The 26,664-nt window shown below is 36.2% G+C and overlaps 1 protein-coding gene across 6 annotated transcripts in view; it reads left to right on the top strand.

The window, feature by feature from the left end:
- Positions 1-26,071, top strand: part of GPM6B (glycoprotein M6B) — a 134,321-nt gene extending 108,250 nt beyond the window's left edge. For 4 of the 6 annotated variants that reach the window (XM_087726156.1, XM_087726159.1, XM_087726155.1 and 1 more), the window contains 6 exons: positions 12,595-12,781; positions 15,361-15,517; positions 18,602-18,770; positions 20,393-20,466; positions 21,421-21,486; positions 24,317-26,071. In XM_087726156.1, coding sequence (XP_087582282.1) covers positions 12,595-12,781; positions 15,361-15,517; positions 18,602-18,770; positions 20,393-20,466; positions 21,421-21,486; positions 24,317-24,466 — 803 coding nt within the window. In that variant the 3' untranslated portion in view covers positions 24,467-26,071. Of the gene's footprint in view, positions 1-12,371; positions 12,439-12,594; positions 12,782-15,360; positions 15,518-18,601; positions 18,771-20,392; positions 20,467-21,420; positions 21,487-23,027 lie in introns of those variants that run through there. The other 2 variants (XM_087726158.1, XM_087726157.1) reach the window with 2 other exon arrangements.
- The last annotated feature ends 593 nt before the right edge of the window (positions 26,072-26,664 follow it).

The raw sequence follows: 26,664 nt of genomic DNA, 5'->3' as shown, positions 1-26,664 counted from the left end.
TCTTTTGTTTCTGAACTTATTTGAAGAAAACTTCAATTGTATAATTTTAAAAGCTGTCATTGTTATTCAGAACTATTTTTTTTTAGTATCTTTGGGGGATCATCTATTTGTCTTCAGTTCCTGCTTCCTTGAATTGGATATTTGCCAAATCCCATTACAGTTTTGAATGTTGTGGGACAAGCCATGCAGGGGTGGGAAAGGTACTATAAGGTTTATTTTAAATAAATCTCTTGATAATTAGTATTCTTTACAAAGCTTTAAAATTAAATATTATTAAGAAATAATTACCCACTTTTCATCTGAGGAAGGACATACCTATGCTTTGTATTATGATCATGGTCACAGCTGGATCTCACAGTATACTTTTCACTAAAAAAATCTATGAAGCATTTGTAAAATTTAAAGAGCATCCAATAATATCTTGGTTTGAAAAATTCAGAGTTATTTCTCTTGGATACTAAGATAACTGAAATTAGAAAACCTCCAAAATAGCCTTAGGATAGAAAATATTTTAAATAATATTTAATCAATAGTCTATGATGGTGTTTTTTTATACAATTGGGTTTTTTACAATTCAGTAGATATCAGTATTAATTCCATCTTTTAAATGTTTTCAGAGGATATGCTTCTCTGACAAAGGGTTTTGAAGAAGGGGCCATGTTATACTAATTTTATACCAGTGGTTAATTAATCTACAAAGAAGAGCTGTTCCAAATAGACCAGCTTTATAATTTATTTCCACACTGTTTGTCATTGCAAATTCTTATATGTTGATGGTTGGGTAAATTTTCTTTTTTCTTTTTAATCTAATCAAGGAAAGAATAACCTGGAATTAAGGAGAAACTTTTTAACAGTGAGCACAATTAATCAATGGAACAGCTTGTCTTCCAACCTCTCTGGAGTTTTTTAAGAAAAGATTGGACATCCATCTGTCTGAAATGGTATAGAGCAGCGATGGCCATAAATGGGGGGAGCGCAGGGGGGTCGTGTGCAGGTGTGCCGCACCCATAATGCAATGTGCAACCCCCCGAGTGCACATGCGTGCACTACAGGCGCGACCCCCCCCATTTTTTGCATGCTTTTTTCGTCCTCCCCAGGGGCTTCAGGGATCTTCAGGAGGCTTCCCTGAAGCCTCCAGAGCAGTCAAAACGACCCTCCAAGCAAACCGGAAGTCACTTCTGGTTTGCTCAGAGGGTCGTTTTGAGTGCTCCAAAGCTTCAGGGATCTTCAGATTTTTGATTCTCCGGAGGCTTCAGGGAAGCTCATGAAGCCTCCTAAGGGCCTCTGGGGGGCGGGGAGGCTCTTTTCGCCCTCCCCAATCTCCTATAAAGCCTCTGGAGCCTGGGAAGGACGAAAAATGGCTTTAAAAAAGGATGAACTCTTGGAATATTTCTGGCTGCTGCTGCTGGGGTCAGAGCTGGGTCATCCTGATCAGTTCCACCTTCTGCCCCCCCCCCGGCTCCTCTTGGGCAGAACAAGCCCTCTGCAGACCTCTCCTCTGTTTCAGGGAGATTTGCTTCTCTTTCAGGACCACTCTCACGGACACGTCGCCTTTCCCAAGCCTCTTCAAAGAGCTTCAAACATCATAAGGTTCTCCTCATCTGCTTCATTCCAAGCAGCTGCTGGTCGTCTCTGTCTCCTCGTGGTAACTCCAGCTGGAGTTTCCTCAGGGTCATCCTTCCGTCCCACTCCCCACGCCCATATGGGGCAAACAGATCGTTCTTCCAAGTGCAGTCCGGCCATTCGCTCCATTTCCAAAGGGCACGAGGACGCAGCCGCTACCATGTCCTCCTCCTGATCGCTGCCTTGGTGGGACATTCTTCAGGGTTTGGGGATTTTGTTGTGCTCCCCTCAGAAAGTATTAGCTCCAGGATGAGCGCGAAACTGAGATCTTGCTTAATGTCACAGCAGCCTCCCTCAGTAGCCAAGAAAGAAACCACTCAACTCCATTTTGCAGAATGAAGAGTTCTTTTGCAGTTCAGCGGTTCAAATCTCACCGGCTCAAGGTTGACTCAGCCTGTCAGCCTCTGCCTTGCTGCTGCTTCGGCTGCCATTGAAACGGGGAGGGGGGGCATAATATTTGGGAGGGGAATCATTATGTGCTGGAGGAATATTCTAGAAGCTGTCCTGACCATCTCATTGCGCATGTGGAGGAAGGGAGTTTCCCGCCAAGGTTAACTGTCCAGCATTCCACCCTGATGATGTTTTTTGACGATATCTCCCACCTGACAGTTGGGTGAATTATAATTGGACTATGAACTGGGGTGCCAAGGGGAGGGGATTGACCTATACATGATATTCATTGCTTTTGCGCCCAATTAACCAGACTCAGCTTTGCTTTGCTACTATTCGTTTGTAATTAGTAAAAGTACACTTAATCTCAAACAAATGGAGTTGAGTAGTTTCTTTCCTGATTATTAAATGAAGCAGCACCTGACACAGCCTTCCATCCTTCCGTGGTGGGTAAAATGAGGACCCAGATTGTGTAGGTGATATGCTGACTCTGTAAACCACTTAGAGAGGGCTGAAAGCCCTATGAAGCGGTATATAAATCTAACTGCTATTGCTATTGCTATTTTACTGGTCATGAGTAGATAGCAGCTAGGCAAAGCAAGATCTGAGACAAAAGCGCGCGTAATCATAGATATCAATATGTGACCCAACCCCCTCCCCTTGGTAACCCCATCCCATAGTCCAATCCCTACACCCCACAGGTGTCATGTGGGAGACATCTTTAAAAATCATCATCAGGTTGGTATGCCGGACAGTTGACCTTGGCGGCAAATCCTCTATCTGCAACATGCACAGTAGATGGTGAGAACAACTCCATTTTTACAGTCACTCCTGCACTGAACACTTCCCCACACAAATACCATGCCCCCACCTCCCCGTTTCAATGGCAGCTGAAAGCAAGCAGCAAAACAGAGGCTGACAGTAGCCAAATGCCTTTAGTTCAATTGGCTACTGTGCTGAGTAGCCCATTGCTCCAACAGTTATGGTCTCTGCCCTCTGAAGCCAATTTGTCCTGTTTTTCCTGCCCTCTTTGGGTGAACTTCTGGTATCTTCTCCTTTATTTCACTGTTGGACAAATAACACGTTGTACTCCTTTTGTTTTTATAAGTTCAGAGGTAGAATGATGAAAGACTACAATTTCTTCTTTTTTTAACTAACTGACCAATAGAATGATAAAAGTTTGAGGTTATTTTCTTTTCTATCTTTCCTTTTTTCCCTTTACTTTTTTTAAACTAAATTTTCTGATGAAACAGGATGGTGCTGAAAGTTAATATCTTTAGCCCAATTAGACGAGGAGTGTGATCTGGAGATGACTTAGAGGCTGCCTATGTGGATTTTGTCTGATCTGGAGAAAGCAGGCAAGAATCAGGGCAATTGGTTCCTTGAGGAGTGATGGAATAGGCAACTGTATTGTGATGGTGATGGGCAAAGCAAGATGTGACAGGGAGACAGGCAGACAAAACACTTGCATGGAAATCAGTTTTGACATTGGTGTTCCAGTTTCTATGATCTGTGTGGCAGAATATCTACAGACTTTGTAAACCCAGAGGAGGAGGAACTCACAACTCCCAGCTGATTACAAGTGGCTGCAAAAATGATTGTTTTTGCTGCCTGGTCACAAAAATCAACTGTCTGAAGTATATGTGGGCAATCTCTAGATCTCTTTCTTCCAGAGAGAATTTTGACAGTCTGGATCTCACATCTACCTGCGTTTTTGGCTGAAATGCTCCTGCAATCTGCATGGAGTAGGGAAAATGTGAGTACTAGTTTCGGTTCCACCACAAAAGCGCGTAGGACAAAATCGCGCTCGACAAAAGCGCGCTGTGACGTCATCACAGCGCGACGAAAAAGTTCGAAAAATGTAAAAATAAAGCGAAAACCTTACCCTAAGCCCCCCAAACCTAACCCTAAACCTAACCCTAAACCTAACTCTTAACCTAACCCTAAACCTAACCCTAAACCTAACCGTTAAAGAAACGAAAAACCTAACGCTAACCCTTAACCTAACCCTAACACTAACGCTAACACTCTAAAGCTAACCCTAACCCTTAACCTAACCCTAACCCTAAACCTAACCCTTACCTTTATGTGAATCGGCTTGCTTTAATTTAATTTTTATTAATTTTTATTTGAATTTTTCGATCTTTTTCATCGCGCTGTGATGACGTCAAAGGCGCGATTTTGTCGATCGCGCTTTTGTCGTCCGCGCTTTTGACGGGTCACGCTAGTTTCACTCTCCTCACTAGAAGCCCATTGTGTTCTGACCATAAATAAACTTTGTAGTTTATTTTTTATGCTCTCTCTTTAAGAAAAACTTTCTAGTCTACACATCACTGACTGAGTTTCCCTTCAATCCTTTTAAAAGAAAAAAAACTAGTTCCTTTCAGCTTTGAAAAGAAGCTTCAACTTTTGGCAATATACAGCAAAGAAGTGACTTAGATTTGAGACTTGTTTCTAAACAGTTTAAATAGTAAGACTGTGAAAATGATTTAAAGAAGGATTTTGAAACTAATTAGAAAGATTCTCATTGGGAAAAATCTGTTTTGTTTACGTCAATGCAAAACAAGTCTTTGAAAGCCAATTACTAAAGCATATGATGGCTACTTTAAAGGAACCTTTTGATCTCGGTATGTGAAATGCTTGAGTTTTGTAACTCTTTACTGGAATTAAACGTTACTGAAGATGAACAAACTCCTTTGAAGACAACCAAAATGGACTTTGAAGTGGACCTAAAAATTACAACTTACAAAAAAAATGAAAATTTAGATTTATAAGTAGAATTGGATAATTATATTAGGGTGGGATTTTTTTGCCTGTCCTTCCTCCACATAGTGGAGAGAGAAGAGAGTAAGGAAGGGAACAGGGCTGTAATAGAAGTGATTCTTGGGTGCAGGTGAGGAGAGAAGATTGAAAAGAGACTCAAGTAGATAATATACAGTAAATTGTGTGAAATAATTCCTTAGACAAGCTTTCAAGATTAATGTCGAGCTCTGAAAGGCTGGCACTCAAGAATAAGAACCACTTAGATTTCTTGAAATATCATGCTAATAGGGATTAATAAGAAAACCTTTTAAAAAACCTTTGAAGATCAACTCATGTAAGGTGCTGATCTTCTGATTAGCCCCACGATTCCAGTAACACATCTTCTCTGTTATTTTCACATTTGGTTTATTCTATAGTGTTAATTTCTCATGTGATTTGGAATCAAAACACAAATGCTTTACCTATTAATAACCAAATGTGTTTGGCAGCTTTCCAGAGTGGATATAAAGACCCTCTGTTTTGTATAGGTGATCCTAAAATGTGCCAAATTTCAGAGATATGAACCTAAAATTTTTATAAAATCTATATCAGGGATACCTACAATATCACTAGCATACAGAAACAAATTACATTAAGTGCCAAGTGCAACCACACCCTAATATCTTGAGACTGTCATGGATGAAGTTCAAGAATCAAATTGAAGATTATAGACAATGGGTGTCTTTGTTAGGTGCCATGATATAACTTGATAGGTTGTTAAGAGACAAATTCACTTATAATAAGTCTAATATTGAGGTACCAAATTGAAATGCTATGAACAAAAGATAGTAGAAATCTGTATCTTTTTGGAATGCAATTTATACATTTCATGTTAACTACATTAAAGGATTTTTCAACATTCAACAAAATTAGAACAGCTAATTTCCGTTTGTCTGCCATGATATCCATTGTATCAATCACAAGAAGGATATGATCAAATGCTTTTGTATTTTTTATAAATCCAGTTTGAGATGAATGAATTACAGATAGCATTATTTTTATAGCCTTCTGATTAGAGCTACATTTAATATTTTAATATTCACATTAATAAAAAATATTGGTTCTGTTGTTTCTCATCTTCTCTTTCTCAAACTTTAATATTGCTGCAATATAAGACTCATAAAATAATACAAAAATAAAAATTAAATGTTTGATTATAGAGCTCCAATATTGGTGCTAATAAGTCTATAAACATTATTTCAATAAATAGGTCAAGAAGAATGTCCTTGCTCTTGTTTTCATTTGTCTCTATATATTTATTACCACAAAATGGAAAGACATAGATCAATAGGGATGCCAAACATGGGATCAACTTCTCGCATTTTAGAAGTCACAGATCAAGCCTCCTTCTATTTCTTAAATCCTATATTGACACTGACTGTCAGACAAGTTGACTTCTAAATGCCAGGCTGTTGTTTAATGGTTGCTTCTTCACAAACTGAACAGCAAACTGTTCAAACTAGTTTAAATTGAAGTCATATAGCACTATTTATTTTCAGTCAAAAGTATGTCATTTATGATTAACTGCCCTGATAAATCCTAAACATCTGTCCATAAACCTTTTACCTGATGGGAAGAGAGTAATAACTCTTGCAAGGTATTCGCTAAATTAATGATCTTGCTTTACAGAATGGAATTAGAATAATGACTACTTCATATGAATCTATTTAGACAAATGTGTTTCAAATACGTGGTGCAAATGTAATCTATTTGTACATAGACATAGTAAAAGAATGAATATAAAAGCATAACTGATTTGATTCTTAACAATGAAAAATTAATAGAATCTGAATATTACAAGACTAATGAAGTGATGACAGAATTGACTATTTTTTGGGGGCAAGTGTCAGGAGTACATGTTGGGGAGAAAAGGAAATTGGAGAAAAATGAAAGTAGAAAAAGAAGTTAAATTAGAATGACTGCCGTAAGAAAAGTACAAGATTTGAATGAAACAGAAAAGAAGAACTCCATGTTTCTTGGAGCAGAGCAAAAAGAAGTATATTTCATAGAATCACTCAATGTCTGGAATAATGCAAGTATAAAATATGAGAAAGAATGCTAAATGGAATGATAAAGGGAAAGGATGCAGATGAGGGGGGGGGAGGAAGAATGCTACAAAAGCAAGGATGAGAAACAGATATTGCATTATGCATATATAGAGAGAAAAGGATAGTTCAATGAATAATATAGTTAAAGAAAGCAAGGGTTAAGATTAAAAGAGGCAAAGAAAATGTGGAGCAATGGAAACAAAAGATTGTTTTGGAAGTGAGTAGTCTAAGCAAGAATGCTGTAGCAGACTGAATGAATTTAGAATAAAAATTTGGGAATGATTTGAGATATTGAACATATTCTAGAGATTTATGCACAAATTATGAGGATTTGTTGACAAATGGAATTGGAAAATGAAAACTGCAAAAGTGTTCCAAGAAAAAAAAATAAGGTCATAAAATGAAAGAAAGACTTAGCAAGTAGTTCAACACTGAGGACATGAGATGTCCCCTTGGTTGATTAATTTGTTTACAGATAAATGCATAAGAATCTAATAATCCTATGTGAAATTAAAGATGTAAATGCATATGAACTTTTGTTTACAGACTATGTCATGTTGGTTGAGAACCCAAATGCAAATGTTGGGCAGACTGCATGATGCAATGAAAAAATGCACCTAGAATTTATTGTACAGAAATAAGAAATAAGGTCAATAATATATGGATGCTGAATGAATGTGGACTCAGTATAGAAGTCAACTGAGTATAACCTGAAACAGGTACCTTAAGGTGGCTTTGTTATATACAGTATATAGAAAGAATAAATGAGCTAAGATTGACTGGCAAAACCATCATTTAATGTGGTTGATAAGGTCTTGAAAGAAAACAAATAAAAGCACAAAAGCAACGAATGAACCAGAATATGATGGAAACGAATATATTTTGCATGTATGGAAAAGTATGTTTTGTTTTTTCCTCTTTTTTTAAAAAAATAATACTTTTATTTTCCCCTAAGTTTTACTCCTTTCCTGCATCCTGGATTATTTTATCCTACAAAGAAGTAGTATGATGAATCTGTATGCAAATATTAACAATGAATAATAATTCCATTCAGGAGAAAATATTGTTTTAGTCTCTGTTAGATCTGCATAGGCAGGTTGCCCCAGCACAGGAACAGGCCACTGTTTCTTATGATCAGGAATGTATGATATCTCTCTCTCCCCCTCTTCCATGAAAAAGGCAAAAACCATACTAGTAATTTCCTTCTGTGCATCAAAAAATTTTTTCAGAGATGACCCAGATAAGTGGTGTGTTGTGCAGCTTGCCTACTGTCCTTTATTCTATTTAACTTTAGTCCAATTGACTACTTGTACTTCTTCTTTGGTCACAGGTTGCTGCCCTGTATGCTGAACTGCTCCTTCCTGAAAGCTCCTCAACCAGTGAATCTCTGTTTTTGTTTTCTATTTATTTACTGGATCTTTAAAAGAAAGTTAGTTGGAGGAACCCAGGGAAGCATTTTTAACAACTTTGCCAGTAGAATGGGGAAAACAAATCTCCCTCGTCTTCACAGATGGAATGATGAAATTATGGATTGAAAAAATGATAAGAATTCTCTCAATTGTAAAATTGTTGTATGTTTTCAGCTTAGAAATTATTTGTGTACAATTCAGTTTTTACACTTTTATGTTCAATTCACACAGATGTTCATTTCCTATATTTTTCAGTAGATTCCCTCTATTTATAACAATATTCAGATCAAAACATAATCCCGGGATGGTTGTCCTTGAATCTTACTCATATTATTACACTTTTTTATGCACTGATTACACATTGTGGATTGTTAGTCTCTTTTGCAGCATCTTTATTTTGCAATTTCCAGGAGACAGAATTCTTGTTTTTCTTCTGTCTGAATCTCTCTCTTTAAAAAAATGATCTTGGTGTGCATGCGTGCATATATTTGCACACTGTCATTTTAAAACTTTCATTTTCCAGAGAATAACATTGGTCCAGTTTTAACTGGCCACTTTTTGTGAGTGTATTAAATCTGTAGCTAGGTTCACTGTCAGCTTTAGGCAAACTACTGAGCTGTTATTAATCTGCTTCCATGGTAACTGCTGCTTACAAGCCCGAGGACAAAAATTTGTTCTTCTGCTAAGCTGCACAAGAGTTTCTAGTGATACTTTAGACAAAATGGCCATTGAAAGGCAATTGCATTGATGTGTATCAGTCATGCATATTTTACAGTTGAAGAATTTTGGTATCTTGGGATAGTGTTGCACATGATCACTGTACTTTTACGTTCTATTTTTAATATTTTCCATTGCAGCTTTTTTTAATCAAGTTATTTGCTCCATTTGTATTTGCACTTTATACATAAGCTTTTATCTCCTCAAAGGCTACATAATTTAAATGGAGCAATTCTTTTCTTGGTAACTCCTAACATCTGGACAATTTTTCTTCTTTGTATGCCAGCTGCAGTTTTATTTATTATTATTTATTTAATTAAGGAAATTATACTAATAAAATTATTTCATAAAACAAAGTGATTAGAAATTAGCATTTTGAAGATTTAATCACAAACCTTTTGAAGCACATCAAAATGAACTCAGCAAAACCAGAAAAAGTTGAACAAAATAAAAAGAATGACTTTCTCATGGCTTCTGCTTTTTATGTGAAAATAATAGTGTGAAAAACTAAAACTATGCAAAGATGTGCTACTGCCTTGCCTAAATTTGGAAGTTGTGTATTGCATTCAATTAGAACATTTAATTAGTGGAATAACTTGTCTCCAGAGGTTGTGATTGCTCCAGCACTGAAGGTTTTTAAGAAGAGATTGGACAATTATTTGTCTGAAATTGTATAGGGCAGCGATGGCTAGCCTTTTTTCTCATTGCGTGCGTGCTTGCACGACAGCGTGCACATGTTTGTGCCCACACCCATAATGCTCACATGACACCCCCCACAGCCTGCCCACATGTGACCCCTCCCAGTTTGGGCCTAGCAGGCCTCCCTGCAGCCTCTTGGGAGCAAAAATGGGGCACCGGGAGCACTGCACACACACCCCATTCCCCCTACATGTGCATGTGACCTCCCTGCCCTCCTGCACATGCACGCGCTTTTCCTGCATGCACCCCATCCCCCGTGAATGCACAGCAGAGACCCAAAAATCAACTGGTCAGCAGGAGGCATGCCTGCATGCGCAGTGGTACTTAGCTGGGGCAACGGCTCATGTGCCCACAGAGAGGGCTCTGTGTGCCACCTGTGGCACACGTGCCATAGGTTCGCCATCATGGGTATAGGGCTTTCTGCTTGACAGAGAGTTGGACTACAAGATCTCAAAGGTCCCTTCTAATTCTGTCATTTGTTATTCCTTGTGAGATGAGTAACATCTATAGAAGCAGTTTTTGCAGAACTGAAATCCTTCTTTAGATTTGATTTGGCTGATACATTTTCTTATCTGAATTCTATGTCATCTCTCAAATAGGTTTTCTGAAAAGAATTATTAGTTTTGTTTCATAGCATTTGCTCACTGTGCTTCTCATTCTATATCCCAGGAATATATAAAACCATATAACCCTCTTCATCAAGAATGTGACTGTTCTCAAAGCCATGATATGATGATAGCTTTTGATTTGGAGACATCAAAATTGAGAGAGCAATACATAAATTTGTTTCAAAAATTTATGTAGGATCGATTATCCTGGGACATCCAGATTATCCTGCCTTCATTCATGAGATTTATGTAGTTTTTTCTGCACTTTGGGGGCAAGAGGGGCAAACCAGCCTTGGTTTCTATTGGATCTCCATGAGGTTTTTGTCCTAACTATCACTATCCATTTAGAGCATGGCAGCAGTGCTAATTAAAAAGCCACTTTTACAAACAACTGGGGAGCAGCAGGACTTCATGGAGTGTGTACTTAGTTTCAGTGACAGAAGTCTAAGAGCACCTAGAAATCCATACACAGATTAGTGGCAAGCCCCATTCCATTGTAGCAGGAAAGTATGAGAATTATTTGCTTTCTAAGGACTGGACACAACACCATAGCAAATCTGTACACGCTGCTTTATTGCAGTACATGCCTTCCCCAGTAAAAGACTTGCTCTCCACCCTTCCAGGATTTGTCTTTGCCATGTCTTTAAAACTCAGCCTTTTAGTACTTGGTCCAAACAAAGTCTCAAAGTCTATAAAGTAGCACATAATATTTCTATATCTATCTTCCTTCTCCTCTTCCTCCTCCCTAATTTATATAACTGTCTATCCCATCAAATTACTTTGGGTGGCAAACAATAATCAGATAAAACTGTGATGGTTTGAGATTGGGTGTTGGTGTGGATATTCCTGATCTAGTTGCAACTAAATTCCTGGCAAAGCTCCAAGTTCTAGGCAGGACTCCCACTAGAATATACTATGTATGAAGGAAGTAGAGATGGAAAGTGTTTCTGCCTTGCTGCAGCTGCTTTTTCAAAGTGTGGATAGCAACCCCAACTTGCTCCTTCACAGAGAGTGATTCCCTTTATTGTGACTTGCCCCAAGTAGCATTCTTTACTCTCAGTCAGTAAATTCTTGTGATCATTTATTCTAGTTTGAGTCTGATTATTAGCTGTTTTGGCTTGCTGCATTACTTAGATTTTGTTTGCTTCCTATATTTAATGTGACATATTTATTTAGTATGATGGATAGCACTTTTCTTTGCTGTCCTAATTCACCTCCTTTCTGTAGTTGACATAGAATAAAATAATTTCATTACCACAATGAAACTATTTGACTTCAGTGCCTATTCTTATCTACGCATTCAGATCCTACTATTACTTTCTTTCAGTATGGAAGGGGTTAACAATTTTTGCAAACATCTCTCCTGTTACATTTCAGTTCGTCTGTAGGAAAGGGTTTTCCCTCATGGAAAGAAATATTATTGCTGCAAATTCATCAAATTATGTTTCAATACAATTAAGTTACATATATCCTCTTTAAAGAGAACTATATAAAAGTATAATATAGTTAAAAAAAATTGAGAAATCTGATCCTATCATAAAGCTGGGTTTTATTTATCCAATTTCATTTTTTAAAAAATAGTTAATTATTTCAGTCATACTAGACAATGAAATAAATAAATTCTGATCTTTCAAACACTTTGTCCATATTCAGACATCAGATTGAATCAGTTAATCTGTGGTTCAGGTTAAAGAAAACTGACCATTTATGAAGCTTCTAAATATTGTCTTTTATGTACACAGTAGAGGCTCACCTAAATCAGTGTAAAATATGTATCATTCAGATTTACATTGGGGATTACCTGGTTCCTATTCTTAGCTCATTAAATTGCATCTTAATGAATCATATGGTGCATTGAATATGTTTACATTTTGTTGTGTTACCTAAGAAATATATTTTTCTTTACTTTTTTTTGGTAGCATAGATTATATAAGCTTTTTCATCCGCACCTGTTGTGGAATTAAATCTAATTATGATCTTTATCTTAAAGAAAAGTCCAGACCCCAGATTTCCTTTCCTGCTTTGTTGTGTTGCACCATTGGTTTTTGGAAGCTCATCTAATGCCCAGAATTAGGTTTTGGGGAAATAACATGAAAAACTTCAGCAAGTTGTTTGTGTGGAAAGAATCAATTCTACAAGCAGGTGAATTGGCACTATTGTACTTTAATGTGATAGGTGTATAATGAAGTTAGTTGGTTAAATTAAGTTCAACCCTTTAGCACTCGTGGTTTTTATCAGATGAAAATCTAAATAATTGGTCTCAAATGTTTCCCTCCTCCCCTTTTTTTAATTTTCTAGGTTGCTTTGAATGTTGCATTAAGTGCCTGGGAGGAGTTCCATATGCTTCACTTGTGGCAACGATACTCTGCTTCTCTGGAGTAGCATTGTTTTGTGGCTGTGGTCATGTGGCCCTTGCAGGAACTATATCCATCCTTGAACAGAATTTTTCCACAAACGTGACTGACCATGCTTTGTTATCTGAAGTGTAAGTGTGAATCTAATTTTTTTTCTTTATACAATAAAGGCACTGAAATTATTAACCATTGAAATTGCCAAAGCAATGATAACAAATGTAAGCCATGTTATACATGTCTTCAGAGAGATCAACACTTGAGTAGAGATGTCTATGGAGATTCTCAGTCATCCACGTCATAGTTGTCCTAAACTGCTTTTTTAAGAGGCAACTGGACTTTCTTGTTTTTCTTTGAAGACATTTCGCTTCTCAGCCAGGAAGTTTCTTCAGAGCTTCTTCAACTCTGAAAAAACTTTTTGAATGAGAACTGAAACGTCTTCAAAGAAAAACAAGAAAGTCTAGTTGCCTCTTGAAAAAGCACCTTTGGGACTTGAGTAGAGAATTTATCAAAAGGTAAATATATTAATTTTTCAAGAACTTTTCAAAATACTATATGGTTATTAATGACATCCAGTAGAGCTGAAAGTGTAATGAAGAAAAATTGACTGATAGGATTCAATACTTTCAGTACTTTCCGCTTCAAATGTTTTGTTTAATTCAACAGGGAAAGGATTTATTATTTTATCTTTAAAATTTGCTGTGTTTCTTGCTCATGTTTTTCTCCAGTATATTTTAGTGGGTCTAATTTCCTGGCAACAGCTCCTTTTTTCTCTCCAGCAGTTGTTATGGAGTTGGATAACTATGTCCTCTTTCTGAGATCGATTGCTACTTTTAATTTTCTTTGCTCAGTTTTAGTGATTAATGCTATGTCATCAGTGAACAATAGCAACAATGAAATCACACCATAACTTTCTTTTTTAAACAAACATGGATCAGTCATGCCAGCTTTGAAACCTATCTTTGTTAATTCCTTCACTGCATTGATTCCATTCATAGCCTGATTGCTTTAAGCCATAAAGACTCTTTTTTAACTTCCAGCAATCAGTGTTATTATCAGTGTTTATTCCTAAAGGCTTCTTTAAGTATATAGTATGTTGCAACGGTGCATGGAGATATGCCATCTCAACATCTAAATGATTCACTACATATTCATGCCTAGCTGCCCAAACTAATGCTGCACGTAATGTTGTAGCCCTTAAACTAGGTGCAAATACCTCATCATAGTCGTTGGCTGACTGATCAAACCCTTGTGCTACTAATCTGGCTTTATGGGTAACAGTCCCATTTACACTTGTTTTAATCTTGTAAATCCATTTACATCCTATGGCATGTTTACCTGGGGGTAACCTGACATTTTCGTACACCTCTAAATTTTGTAAGGATTTCAGTTCCTTTTCCATTGCTGTTTTCCAAGCTATCTGCTCCTCATTAGGATACAGGGTTAATTCATGATAAGTAGCAGGAACTCTATGTACTTGACACGCTATAGTAGCTTGATATCTGTCAGGTGGTTGTGTTACACGGTTGAACGTCTAGGCAACTCAGGGCTCACCAGTGGACTCTCCTGTTTCACCTGCTCCCATTCTTCTAATTCCTCCTGTATCTGCACTTCTTCTTTAATTGCTATTGCTGGTGATGGTCCATATTTCACAGAACAATATAGGTTAGATAAAAAATCCACTTTGGAACATGTAAACTATTAAACCCCAATCACTTTTCCAAACTTCAAATCCTGTTAGGGCCAGGTATAGTCTCTCTTCTACATTTTTAAAACAAAATAGGGTACTCTAAAATTCTTCTGGGCAAAAGAATCTGTCTAGATCAGCGGTTCTCAACCTGTGGATCGAGACCTCTTTGGGTGTTGAACGACCCTTTCACAGGGGTCGCCTAAGACCACTGGAAAACACATATTTTTGATAGTCTTAGGAACCAAGACACCAATTTTATGGTTGGGGTCACCACAACATGAGGAACGGTATTAAAGGGTCGCGGCATTGGGAAGGTTGAGAACCACTGGTCTAGATGAATCTAGAAAAGTGATAAAAATAAATATTTTATTATGCTGTCCTTTCTATGAGAATTTGTGTTCAAAATACATTAGCTATAGACTGCAGAATTACCTGAGTCGACTAGGTGAATTTTATATCTTTCTGGTTCTTTGGGATGTAAAGTATTGCATAACTCTTAGGCTTGTCAATCTTTGCTGTGAAAACCTGATAGCAGATCATTCAACATGGTGCCTTAGATGGGACAAGCTGTCATTAAAGTTTAGTAGTGTTTTATAAATATGCATATGACCTTTTATTATAAATAAAGATACGTGTATGCAATGTTTTAAGAATTTGTATTGTATAGGAAAATGTTTAATTTCTATCAAAAATGCTTAATATCTATCTTTTTAATCAAAGTGGAATTTAACTTTCCAGGATTACTGAAGTCAAATGAATATGTTACCAGATTCTTTTGATGTAGCTATCAAATTATGGAATAAACAAAGGAAATGTTGGAAGATTTCTAGTCCAGCTCCCTTTCCTATGCCTAATACCCTAGGGGTCCCTTGCTTCCCAGGTACCGAACTTGTAATGATCACAATTTCAAGGAACAGCTGTTAGTCTTGTTCAGCTCTGTCACAACTTTCTAGCGCTTTGTTCTACTCTTCATATGATGATAAAAAACATTAATCTTAAATGCCTTACTTATTTCCTTTTCAGAATAAAACTAATGCAATATGTGATCTATGGAATTGCATCATTTTTTTTCTTGTATGGAATCATTCTGCTAGCAGAGGGTTTTTATACCACAAGTGCTGTGAAGGAACTGCATGGTGAATTCAAAACAACAATCTGTGGCCGTTGCATCAGTGGAATGGTGAGTTAGTTTTAGCATAAATCACTATTCCTTTGATAAAAGCTTTCAAGCGTCAGATTAAATTTTATCAACAATGCACAACTGTTCCATTGCCAGATAGTATTTTGTACTTACCATGGAAGGACTGTTCATAAATTCATTTTCAGAGATACTGATCTTATCAAGGCATCCTTCATTCTGAAGAGCAACAGAAATCATTAAGTTCAGATATGTATTTTACCACATATCATTTGATACAATCTGGGGCTTTCTTCTTCATATTAATTTTCTTGTAAGTTCCTTCTTGTGTTTCTAAGTATATGAAATACAGTTTGTAAGGTTTTTCTTACTGCCTACAAATGCGAAATGCTCAAATTTGCCTTTAAAATGTGGAATTTTATATATTGTTTCATTAGAAAAGAATTAACCTAGGTTTTGAAGAAAAATGTGTGGAAAGGGTTATTCTTTCCAAAACAGGCTAGTTTTATGTTTTCTTCAGGATCTTTTATTGATCCAGTTTATTTTCCCCCAGATTTTAAAGCTGAAGCTTTGTAAGCTCTGATCATCTAAGATATAGGAAGGTCACTGACATTTTGCTTCCTGCTTGTGAGATGGCTCTCTATCGATGCAGTTGAAAGACAGATCCTTATTTTGTGTGGTTATTACATGTGCTTAAGAATTAGGTTGGATTTTAGTGAAATTTATTATGCATATACACAGGATACAGTATGTTCAATTATGCCTTTTGCTCTTATTTCTATCAAATAATCATCATATTGTTATTTTCCCCTTCCTCTTTGCCCCTTTGTAATCTCCAAATCCAGAAATCATAAATTTGATCTTGTCAGCTTTTAACAAAAACTCCATATATTGTTCCCAGTCTTTTAAAAGTATTTTGTTTTTGTTTTTTTCCTCTGACCACACTGGTTAGCTTGATTTTTTCTGCAATTTTTTAATCTAATCTTTCACTCTAGATTTTTTATTGCTTTTCCAACTTTTTGCATACAATAATCCTGTTGCAGTTACCATATACAATATTAATTTTCCATATTCTAATTCCATCTCCATAAAACTCAGTAGGGCTAATTCTAGTTTTCTCATACATGGTGAACTTTTTCTCCTTTATATGAGGAGATAGTTAACTGTAGACCCTCTAGCTCATGAGCTACACTGACTTAATAAATTGCTGGAGGGAGGAGCTATGTTATTATTGGAGTAGAAATGTAGATCAGCGATCTTATCAGGCTCTTTATTGGATAAATAGATGGAGCTGTATTCTAGTAGAGATCAGACTTGAACTGAATTGAATACTTTATTTGGCCAAGTGTGATAAGACAACACAAGGAATTCGTCTCCGTTACAGAAGCACACAGTGTACATGCAAAGCAACAAAATAATAATACCAATAAAAGAGAGGGAATAAAGAAGATAATAAGGATAAATAATAATACCACAGCTACACTACATGGATAAATATACACAGACATTAGACAGCACTAGGAGAATTAGGTGTTCAATAGAGTGATGGCACGAGGGAAAAACATTTTACCTTGCGTAGTTGTTTTGACATACAATGCTCTATAACACCATCCCGAGGGAAGAAATTGAAACAGTTTATGTCCAGAATGTGAGGAGTCTCTGGATATCTTCTCAGCCCTTCTTTTGACTCATGCAATATACAGGTCTTCTATGGAAGGCAAGATGGTTGCAATTGTTTTTTCTGCACTATCTGTTGGAGTCTGCAGCTGTCCTGTTTGGTTGCTGCCCCAAACCAGACAGACTTATATTTTGCTCTTGACAGTAAGTCCAGTTTCAAAAAAGGCATTAAAGATTTGTTTATCAGATTTTTTACCAATTGAGGTAAATTTGAAAGGGTGTCAGATAGTTTTTCATCCTAATTAACATTGGTGAAATTGAGGGAGAATTAAACTAGAATCCTGCAAGTATCTCTTAAATTTGGGTACTATTTCATAGGTACTAAATTTACTTGAATGGCTGGAATGCATAGTTGTGGACTTAAAGCATGCCTTTAAGACATCTGTCTGTGTTTGTGTTATTATTCCAAATAGTGAGTACTATTTGAGCCAGCTGTAAAATATAGCTTGATAAAATGTCTGATTCATAGGAGTAATTCCAGGGCATTCCTCTGTCTGTTAATATTATAGAGCCGAGGTGGCGCAGTGGTTAGGGTGCAGTACTGCAGGCCACTTTAGCTGACTGCTATCTGCAGTTCGGTTCAAATCTCACTGGCTCAAGGTTGACTCAGCCTTCCATCCTTCCGAGGTGGGTGAAATGAGGACCCAGACTGTGGGGGCAATATGCTGACTCTGTAAACCGCTTAGAGAGGGCTGAAAGCCCTATGAAGCGGTATATAAGTAACTGCTATTGCTATTGCTATTGCTATTATTTTCAATGAGTATTTTAAAACCGTCGAATTTCTCATTGATAGTGTTTATATTTAGGTATATATGTAGACTTCCAATCCTCCATCTTTCTATTAGAACTCAAAAGGTTTCTAATGCAGTCTTAAAATACTCATCATAGCAATAACTGGAGCAGTAAAATTGTGTAAAGCAAAAATCCTTGGCTTGCTATATGGGGCACAATTCTGTGTTTATTCCCCTAGTTCCCTCAGTCTAAGTTTCCAAAAATCATACTCCCTGTCCCATGCTCAACTTCGAATTCCCTTGTTTGGCTAGAGCTTGACCATCTTAGGTTTCCCTGACACAAGTCCTTTGGGATGAGTCTCTGGATCATTCCATTTGATAGATTTTACTTATCTCTGAGGAAGCAAATTGATTTCAAGTAATCAATTGAATGGTAAGCATAATGAACACTTTCTACTCATAATAAAAACTTGCTTGTGTAGCTAATTCCTCACTATATTTTATTGACTTTCAAGCTGAAATTACAATTTAATTAAGCACAATTTACAAAGCCAGACTATTTTGATGGTAATATGTTTTTAAACAGAGTATTGTGATTTTATTGGATATGGAAAGTATTTATAGAAATCATGTGGACTATCAAAAATGTGCCAGATTCCTCTGATTCAATTTCACTATAAATAAAGCGTTCTGTGTAAAATGTCTGTTTTCTTCACAGTTTGTTTTCCTCACTTATGTTCTTGGGGTGGCCTGGCTGGGTGTTTTTGGCTTCTCTGCTGTACCAGTCTTTATGTTCTACAACATGTGGTCAACCTGTGAGGTCATCAGATCACTCTCAGCAAATATGACTTCAGCAGACCAGATCTGTGTGGATATCCGGCAGTATGGTACTTATCTTAATATGATTAAATGTTTTATCCTCTTTACTTATCCTGCCTTTGAGAGGAATTCTCTTATCCTGATGAACTGAGAAGCAACTACAATATGTGTGGATTTTCATTATTGCTTTTGCAATATAACTGACCTGTGAATGCATATAGATATATTTTACCCTGTTTTCTCATTTTGAAATGAATATACTTATTAGCTGGCCAGCAAATGCAGCAATAAAAGGTTGACAATGAGGCTGATATTTTATACACATTATGGAGAGTTTGATATAGTCAGTGTTTTGTTATTGTCAAATCCGGTAATGTAGTAAATGATGTATGAAAAGTGGGCAAACATATGCAGGTATCTAATGGAATGAAGGGCCAGAGTATTAACATTCTATTTTTAACATATATAGGCCATATATAAACAGTATATTAATTAGTTTCAATTTGTTTGTTATCATGATACTTTAGTTATTGTATTAAATGTGAGATAATTTTTTATTGCAGTGTTGGATGGCGATTCAAATCTTTGGAATGGGGCTGAGGATATTATCATTTTCTAGAAAGAGAGGGTGTGAGAAAAAAAAACCTAACTATTGCACTTACAAATGAACTATGAGTTCTAAAAAATAACATGTGAATATAATAATATTATAAATAGCACAGTGGTCAAAATCCCATGCATAAAAATGGATATATTAATAAAATATGGCCTGCACAAAAATATAACCTATTATCTTTTTGACAACCTATAAAAATAATTGAGACTAAATTAACAGAAAGCAAGATGTTTTCCATAGGAAAGAAATTCCAAATCCTTCCAATTTATTAAGATAACAACAATGACCCCATAATTTATTGAATGAGCCAATGCAACTAGTATTGAGGGATGCTGAGAATTGTAGGCAAAAGGATAAAATCCTTTTTAAACAAGCAAAGAAACTTGCCATGGCCATTTAGGACTTCAGTTCAGGTTTATACCCATTGCATATTTTATGGCTATTACAGACCTGTAAGAGATTTTCAGATAAATACTTTATTGTTTATATTCAGAGTCACAAAAATAGAATCTACTAAAAAGAGACACAAAAGCACAAATATTTGAGATGATAAAAATTTACCCTTGTATGACACTGAGTGTTTTGATGTTATATAATGAATGCTCATTAAATACAGAAACAAAGAGAAGAAAATTGATAATTACAAAATTGGATAGTGTAAAATAGAAACAGAGATTCTGGTATTATAAAGCAGCTCACATAGATGAAAAAAGAGCTAGGTCTCATGGGGATTGTTTTTACAATAGTTGTAATATCCACACTCTAAGGTGAATCCTAAAAAGCAGTTTTTGCCTAATGAATATAGGCAACAAGCACAGCATATGACAATGTCTTTGATGACTAAAACATCCATTTGTTTGCCATATGGGAATTCTAGATCTGAGAACACATCTTGACAAGGAGAACACAGCTCAGCGAATGCATACTTAGAATGCCAATTCCAGACTGCACTGGTCAATGTGCGGGTGAATGATAAAGTAACACAACTTGTCTGTAAGGGGGGGGGGGGAATTGAATTTCAGGAAGGGAAGTGGTAATTAATATTTAAATGTTTTCTTTGGCATTTAACTTCAGGAATCATCCCTTGGAATGCTATCCCCGGTAAGGCATGTGGATCGACCTTAGCTAATATGTGCAGCACGCCTGAGGTAAAGAAGAAAAAATGCTTAATTATTCTCTTCCATATTTTAATAAAATTACCTAGCAATCAGCTAACTAAATATTAATTAATCAAGAAGAAACAACACAAGATATCTCATGAGATAGCAGCTAATAATGCTATTGCTAGGCTAAATTAGTCTATGGAGAATAAGTATTCTCTTTATACCAGATGAGGACTCCCAGTGTTGTGAGCATTAGGAATACAGTCTATATAGAGATATAGAGACCTACTGCAACTGCAGCCTTAAGTATGTTTAAAAACAAATCGATGCATATTATAGAGAAATTAGCTATATTTTCTTTATTATAGAGTGAAACAGGAAAACAGGAGGAGGAAGAAGGTGTTTGGATATGTTCACCACTTTTAGTTGTAAAAATAATATAGGTGGGATATAAACAAACAAATAAATATCCCTCTAATAGCATCAAATATGACCATATCAGCCAACCAAGACTGTCAGAAACATGTAAAAAACCTAATCCTATCCAGAACAATTTGATTATCTTTCATCAGTTGTTTACAATGGCAAGGCACTGATTATACAAAAACTGAGAGAGAAGGGTAAATCATTGATGCAATTTCTATATTAGAAACCTCTAATAGTTATAATAATATTATAATAGAATGTATTCTATAAGTTTGTAACAAATATTACTTTAGTGAAAATGGTCTTCTGGTTCTTAAATGCTTTCAGAGATCCTATGTAGCATCTCTAGTCTAAGGAATAGAAGTAACTTGGGAATAGCTTACAGTATTGTAGTATTTTATGTATTCTTAAGGGAAAAATAGTACAATAATTCACATACAAGAGGAGCGTCAATATTTTCATTATATTATTTAGCTCATAGAATGAGATTCCCTGTTAGGATCCAAGAACTGCATTAAGAGGTGATAATTTGCCACTGCTAATCTGAAATGATCGTTTGTTTTATCCTTGCAGTTCTATTTGTCATATCACCTGTTCATTGTAGCCTGTGCTGGTGCTGGTGCTACTGTTATAGCACTGGTGAGTATCATTATATTTTTTCATTTTTAAAATGCCGTATTTTTCAGAGTATAAGACGTTCCGAAGTATAAGACAAACATTAGATTTTGGGGAGGAAAACAAGAAAAAAAAATCTTCCTTGGCCTACCAGCATCCATTGGTATCCTTGCAGCAAACAGCAAACAGTCTGGTCAGCTTCAGCACGTTATTGCAGCCTGATTCAGCATGAGCAGCTGATTGGTGGTTGGGTCGGCCTCCCGGAATACTGCCAATCAGCTATTCCATGCTACGGGGATCTCCATAGCCCATTGCTGCCTCTGTGCACAATGTTTTTGGCATCTGCGCATTGCATTTTTGGCCTCCACACATCATGTTTTTGCCTATGCAGGCTCCATTTTAGACCCATTAAAGACTGCTGGGGTCACCACAGCACATCACCGTTGATTGCCGCCTCCGCACATTGTGTTTTCAGCCTCTGCGCGTTGCATTTTTGGCCTCCACATGCCCCATTTTTGACCTCGGGGTGTCGCATTTTTGGCTGGTTCCAGATGGTGGGGATTGCCGCTGCCGCCACTCCCTGCCACCTAAAACTGGCCGAAAATGCAACACACGTAGGACAAAAACAGGGCATCCGGAGGCCAAAACCGGGAAACACAGACGCCAAAATGTGTGATGTGCAGAGGCGGCAATGTGCTATGTAAATCCCCATAGCCTGGAACTGGTCTAAAATAGAGTGTGCAGAGGCCAAAAACATGACCCGCAGAGGCCGAAAATGACTGAAGGGTGTGGGTCAGCAGGTGGGTGGGGCTGTGACAACTTTTGGTGTACACACCGCAATTTTTACCCACTTTTAGGGGAGGGAAATGTGTCTTATACTCTGAAAAATATGGTAACTAAAATCCCTTGTCAGATGAAACCAAATATTTAAACTGAAGCTAAGTTTTTATGTTGGCACTGGCTATAGTTTTTTCAGGATACTCCAAACAGCAGGGAAAGATTTATAGTTATCAAGAAAACTTTGTCTAAGCACTAAGAATTATTGTTGAAGTGGTTTTTGCTATGTTATTTAACTTCATTCCCTTGCATGGTCAAAATAAGACATTTCCTGATAGACGTATGCTGGTAATAATCTATGAAATATTAGGATACTTCAGAATGTTCCCCAGCTTTGGAATTCATTTTAATTAATAATCTTCTTTCCTTTTAAGTGTTTATATTTGTTTCAATTTAAGAAACTTTACTGAAGTAAAGCACGTTAGCTTACTTTAACTTTCCATAGTAGATGTAGGGGAAATACCAGTGAGATTCATCAAGAACTTCTTGTATTGATTAGCTTTTAATTTGTTAGTCAAATGCAATGACTATTCCTTGGTAGCAAAATGCCCTTTATGTATCCAAGGTGAAGGGCAGAGAAACCTACCAGACATTTTTGTCATTAGGTTTGATTAAAATGGAACTCCTTGCCTGACAGTCTTCGTTGTGATCTAACACAAATCTAATTGCCAAAAAGGCTTGAAGAAATTATTGTCTCTTATCTGCTGTATTTTGTTCTCTTCCACCAGCTGATCTACATGATGGCTACTACATATAACTTTGCTGTTTTGAAGTTTAAGAGTCGGGAAGATTGCTGCACTAAATTCTAAATTGAATAAGCTGCATTATGTAGCTTAAAATGCCGCTGACACACTAGACTAAGAGTCTAGATTTTTAATGTTTGTTACAGTAATTTGTAAATAGCTTCAGTAAGCATCTTTAAGCATTTTAGATTAATAGAAATTATTTCTTGTATATGAATAACAGTGTGAGTGAGGCTTGGCTATTTTCTATCCTATGACAGAACACAATCTTAAAGTGATGTTGTAAATCATCCTTTTAAAGGAAGAGAGGCTTTCATTTAATATCAGGCTATTTTTTTTCCTAATGATTATTTGTGAAACAATGTTTGGATCAATTAAGCTCTGTAATACAGTAAGTTATTCTATCACTACTGTTCACTAATATGAAAAACAATAAAATGTGATACATAATAGATAACACACAATATATGAGCTTGCTTCTTGAGAGCACCCAAAGTCATAGATGTACTAGATAGTTGACAAAGTTCTGTTCTCAAATCCCACTCAACTATCTCTTAGCAATATAATATAAAATAAAACTAGACACTCCTTCAAAGCTGTAACTCCCATGAACAACTCTTTTATTGCTCAATTGCTTTGGCACAACTAAACATCAGAATACCTGTTCACTAGTTTAGCATTTCATTCAAACATATCCATTCATTTTCCAGTCAGACAGAAAGTCTACACAGTTCTTCATCTGTAGAATGTTTACGTCACTTTTTGTGGATTTTTTAAATCTATGGAAAAAAACAAACCTTCCATTTTTGATAGCACATCTCTTACCTGATCATTTCCATAGTGCAATTATTGACTATACAGCATCAAATATAAATTTTTACCCAATATCTAGTTCTATTTACTCCAAGAAATACAATGGAATATAATCAAGTGGTCAACTGTAGAGTTTCCTTTCCTTCAGGTGGCAGGAGAGGAGAATGGAAAGAACCATCACAAATTTGAGTTGCTTGGGAGGCTTCAGCATGTAAACATGGACAATGTTCTCACAGCTTTTCTGTTTCTGTTCTTTCCTATTAATTGTTTTTCTTCCTTTTCCTTCCTAACTTTTTGCCAGCTGCTCCTTTGTTCAGCATGCAGCATTCTACATACCTTTAGAAATAAACTTTCTTGCCTATTTTTAATATATTTTTTAGAATAACTTGGTATTAATCTTACTAGCTGCCAGCTTTGCCTCTTGACACTCACTAGCCATCATGCTCACCCTTCTCTTCCAGATCCACTTCCTCATGATACTATCTTCTAACTGGGCCTACTTAAAGGATGCAAGCAAAATGCAGGCTTACCAGGATATCAAAGCTAAAGAAGAGCAGGAGCTTCAGGATATCCAGTCTCGATCCAAAGAGCAACTCAATTCTTACACATAAACGCTTGCCAGAGCCTTTTTTCAGAAGAATTTTGTAGCTCTGACAAATCATCGAGCAGATATATTGTCCAAGAGCTCCTGGGCCATATCCATAGGATAAAGTTGCAGAGAATAACCTTCATTCCTTTTAGCACTGAATTTGGAACTGGGGGTCGGGGGGAGGGCATTACATTCCAGTCCACTGTAAAAAAAAAAGTTTACCAACTAAAACACCTTCATGGATTTCTCTTGGCAATCATAACATTATTATTGTTGTTGTTCCTTAGCAGGGTACCAGAGTTGGTATTATCCAGCCCTGTAATGTCTAGATTTGAAAAGGCTGTATATAATTGCACAGGTGTAAGTAACTCAGATTCTAGGATTTAATGAGATATTTCCTTTATTCTGAATACTTGTAATTATGTTTATTTGATACGGTTTCAGAACATTATAAGTCAACATTTAGTTCCTATCAAAATTAAAACTGGACCTTGCACATTAAATGCCAAAAGTGGTTTTGTTTGGTTTGGTTTTGGACACTCCCTTTTCAACAAAGCTGCAATGAGCCTCTCTTGTTCTGCTGCACTTATCAGAGTAAGGTGGGAACTGTTTAATTGTTTAATAAAATAGACCCAGACCCCATAATTAGAATAATGATTCCCTTCTCTGAAAATAAATGTCAGCTTTGCCTTAATGTTTATTTTCTATAAATGTCTCTGAGCATTTATAGCATATAGCAGCTGGAGATTATCCCATCTCAATTTTAATAAAGCAGAAGATATTATCCTCTGGTCAGTCACTCAATTATTTCAGGTTGAACAGATGAAAACTTTGTAGAACTTAAAAAACTTTTAGCCACTCAGATTACAGGTCAACGCTCACCTCAATTTTGGTGCTCAATCCAATAAGCTGCAATAGTTTTCTCTTATGAAAAATTGTGATGTTCGAAAAACAGAGGGTGCGATTTCAAACTGTCTCCCTTAATATCTGCCTTCTAGCATTTTCAGAAATTTCAGTGCTAGGTTACTAGTGATTTTTGTGTGCTATTTTTTAAAAAAACAAACAAATGTTTGAAGAAAAATAAAATGCATCAGTAAATTTCAAATCAGTGAACAATTAAGTCATGCATCCCTGTTTTGAATGTGTACTGAATATAAATGCTCTTTTAGAACATAAAGAAATGTGTCAAAAGTAAAAGATTGAACAAAAAACATTGGTATGGAAAATGAAATCAGGTATTACCTTGCATTTAACTTGTCTAAAGCTGACTTTTTTAAAGAAGCAAAATCTATATAAAGCAAGTAAGAAATAGTTTAGTGTTTGTTTTTTTACCTGTTGCATGAAGGAAACAAATTTCTACAGCAATGCAGGTGTTCTTCTAGTCCAGTGTTTGCATAAAGGTAACAGACAATGTCTTAAAGCTAATTCTTTTCTAATACTTTGTAGCTTTTACTGGGAGTTTTTTGAAGTTTTGTTTAAGTAGTCTAATTTTTTTATGTAAAAAGTATTCAATTTTGCTATGTATAATTTTTTGTAACCTAACCGTGAATCAATATTTTATATCAGTGCCAAGGGCTTCCTGTAGTTATATCCAAGTGTTACAAATAAATATTTGTAGATAATAGAACCAGTAGTTGTGTATCCTTATTTATAAAGAAATTGTGACTGTACATTCCTTCTGGTATTGGGTTAGCATACAATTATAACTTTGCATGTATTGCACATATAGTTGGAGAATCCATATAAATAGAAATATAAGTTTCTCCATGTGGTTATACATATTTTTATTATTTATTTAACTTTATTTGCATATTGCAACAATTACATAGAGTCAACTTCAGCCTGTTTTGCCCCATCAGCTTCAGACATTGGGACAAGACCTATAGCTACATTTCCAGTTTCGTCTATGATGGAGATGTAAAGCTGTATATCATTAACATGCTGGTAATGTTTCCTAAATTCACAAATGATCTCTCCAATCACTTCCAAAATGGAATGGAATGTTGGAAGATACCTTGGAGGTCTTCTAGTCCAACCCCCTAGACCATTTCAGACAAATAGTTATCCAATCTCTTCTTAAAAACTTCCAGTGTTGGAGCATTTACAACTTCTGTAGGCAAGTTGTTCCACTGATTACCGTATTTTTCGGAGTATAAGACGCACCTTTTTCCTCAAAAAAGAGGCTGAAAATCTGGGTGCGTCTTATACATCAAATACAGC

The sequence above is a fragment of the Thamnophis sirtalis genome, unplaced genomic scaffold (genome assembly GCF_051295495.1).
Source record: "Thamnophis sirtalis isolate CommonGarterSnake01/CBP01778 unplaced genomic scaffold, rThaSir2_p1.2 scaffold_12, whole genome shotgun sequence".
NCBI lineage: Eukaryota > Metazoa > Chordata > Lepidosauria > Squamata > Natricidae > Thamnophis > Thamnophis sirtalis.
The sequence above is the reverse complement of the archived record's forward strand: the minus strand, read 5'-3'. Positions and strand labels throughout refer to the sequence as shown.